The following is a 2201-nucleotide window of genomic DNA, read 5'->3' on the forward strand; positions in this document are numbered from 1 at the left end:
ATAAGGGTTTAATGGTTATAAGTGTTTTATGGTTATAAGGGTTATAAGGGTTATAAGGGTTTAATGGCTATAAGGGTTTAATGGCTATAAGGGTTATAAGGGTTTAATGGTTATAAGGGTTTAATGGCTATAAGGGTTTAATGGTTATAAGGGTTATAAGGGTTTAATGGCTATAAGGGTTATACGGGTTTAATGGCTATAAGGGTTTAATGGTTATAAGTGTTTAATGGTTATAAGGGTTATAAGGGTTAAGTTATAATGGTTATAAGGGTTTAATGGCTATAAGGGTTTAATGGCTATAAGGGTTTAATGGCTATAAGGTTATTAATGGCTATAAGGGTTTAATGGCTATAAGGGTTTAGCTATGGTTATAAGGGTTTAATGATTATAAGTGTTTAATGGCTATAAGGGTTTAATGGCTATAATGGTTATAATGGTTAAGTTATAATGGTTATAAGGGTTTAATGGCTATAAGGGTTTAATGGCTATAAGGGTTTAATGGCTATAAGGGTTTAATGGCTATAAGGGTTATAAGGGTTATAAGGGTTTAATGGCTATAAGGGTTTAATGGCTATAAGGGTTTAATGGCTATAAGGGTTATTAAGGGTTTAATGGCTATCAGGGTTATAAGGGTTTAATGGCTATAAGGGATTGGTTTACCTATAATCACCTGAAACATACTGTTGGACCAGTATATTAGGAGGGATTGGTTTACCTATAATCACCTGAAACATACTGTTGGACCAGTATATTAGGAGGGATTGGTTTACCTATAATCACCTGAAACATACTGTTGGACCAGTTTTATAGCAGAAATTGATCGCCTGCAAGTAAGAGTTGGTTAGTCTACATTTGAATGCTGCAGCAACAGGAAGTGAATAGCCTACAGTAGGAATTGAATAGACTACAGCAGGAATTGAATAGCCTACAGCAGGAAGTGAATAGCCTACAGTAGGAACTGAATAGCCTACAGTAGGAATTGAATAGCCTACAGCAGGAAGTGAATAGCCTACAGTAGGAATTGAATAGCCTACAGCAGGAAGTGAATAGCCTACAGTAGGATTTGAATAGCCTACAGCAGGAAGTGAATAGCCTACAGCAGGAAGTGAATAGCCTAGAGCAGGAAGTGAATAGCCTACAGTAGGATTTGAATAGCCTACAGCAGGAAGTGAATAGCCTACAGCAGGAAGTGAATAGCCTACAGCAGGAAGTGAATAGCCTACAGCAGGAAGTGAATAATCTACAGCAGGAAGTGAATAGCCTACAGCAGGAATTGAATAGCCTACAGCAGGAAGTGAATAGCCTACAGCAGGAAGTGAATAGCCTACAGCAGGAAGTGAATATCCTACAGCAGGAAGTGAATAGCCTACAGCAGGAAGTGAATAGCCTACAGCAGGAAGTGAATAGCCTACAGCAGTTATACTGAAACCTACCCCCAGGGGTTCGCTGTCAGGGGGAACACCAAGTATAAATGTGATTCACTTTCTTTTCCTTCAGATTTTGAAACGGTCCATTTATATTTTCCAACGGGGATATACATTTGGGTGAGGTTTTTCCGCCTGAGGAGCCTGGTTTCACTGCCAAAAATAAAATGAAACCATCTAGTGTTCAGCGAAATAACAACACAATGTCCAATTTTTATTAAGTCAGTTTAAGAACAAATTCTTAGTTTCAATGACGGCCTAGGAACAGTGGGTTAGCTGATCTAGGAACAGTGGGTTAGCTGGTCTAGGAACAGTGGGTTAACTGGTCTAGGAACAGTGGGTTAGTTGGTCTAGGAACAGTGGGTTAGCTGGTCTAGGAACAGTGGGTTAGCTGGTCTAGGAACAGTGGGTTAACTGGTCTAGGAACAGTGGGTTAACTGGTCTAGGAACAGTGGGTTAACTGGTCTAGGAACAGTGGGTTAGCTGGTCTAGGAACAGTGGGTTAACTGGTCTAGGAACAGTGGGTTAGCTGGTCTAGGAACAGTGGGTTAACTGCCTTGTTCAGTGGCAGAACAACATATGTTTCCCTTCTCAGCTCAGGGATTCGATCTAGCAACCTTTCCTCAGCTACAGTTTATTTATTATATGTGCAAAAGTACTATCTCACAACCTGACGAAACATTTAGAAACAAAACATGCTAATTTTAAAATAAACCACAGGAGTATTCTGAGAGAGAATTACGAACAACTCTCAAGTAGTAAGACATTTGTGAAAGC

General features: G+C 39.5%; 1 protein-coding gene across 1 annotated transcript; it reads left to right on the forward strand.

The window, feature by feature from the left end:
* Positions 1-931: 931 nt before the first annotated feature.
* On the forward strand, positions 932-1357 carry LOC135534743 (uncharacterized membrane protein-like; the record flags this gene model as incomplete). Its single annotated transcript, XM_064961633.1, is given in 2 exon segments — positions 932-1000; positions 1250-1357. Coding segments are annotated over 2 exon segments (177 nt in total), but the record flags the coding sequence as incomplete, so codon positions are not given.
* Between the last annotated feature and the right edge of the window lie 844 nt (positions 1358-2201).

This window comes from Oncorhynchus masou, unplaced genomic scaffold, assembly GCF_036934945.1.
Source record: "Oncorhynchus masou masou isolate Uvic2021 unplaced genomic scaffold, UVic_Omas_1.1 unplaced_scaffold_3904, whole genome shotgun sequence".
NCBI classification, from domain to species: Eukaryota; Metazoa; Chordata; class Actinopteri; order Salmoniformes; family Salmonidae; genus Oncorhynchus; species Oncorhynchus masou.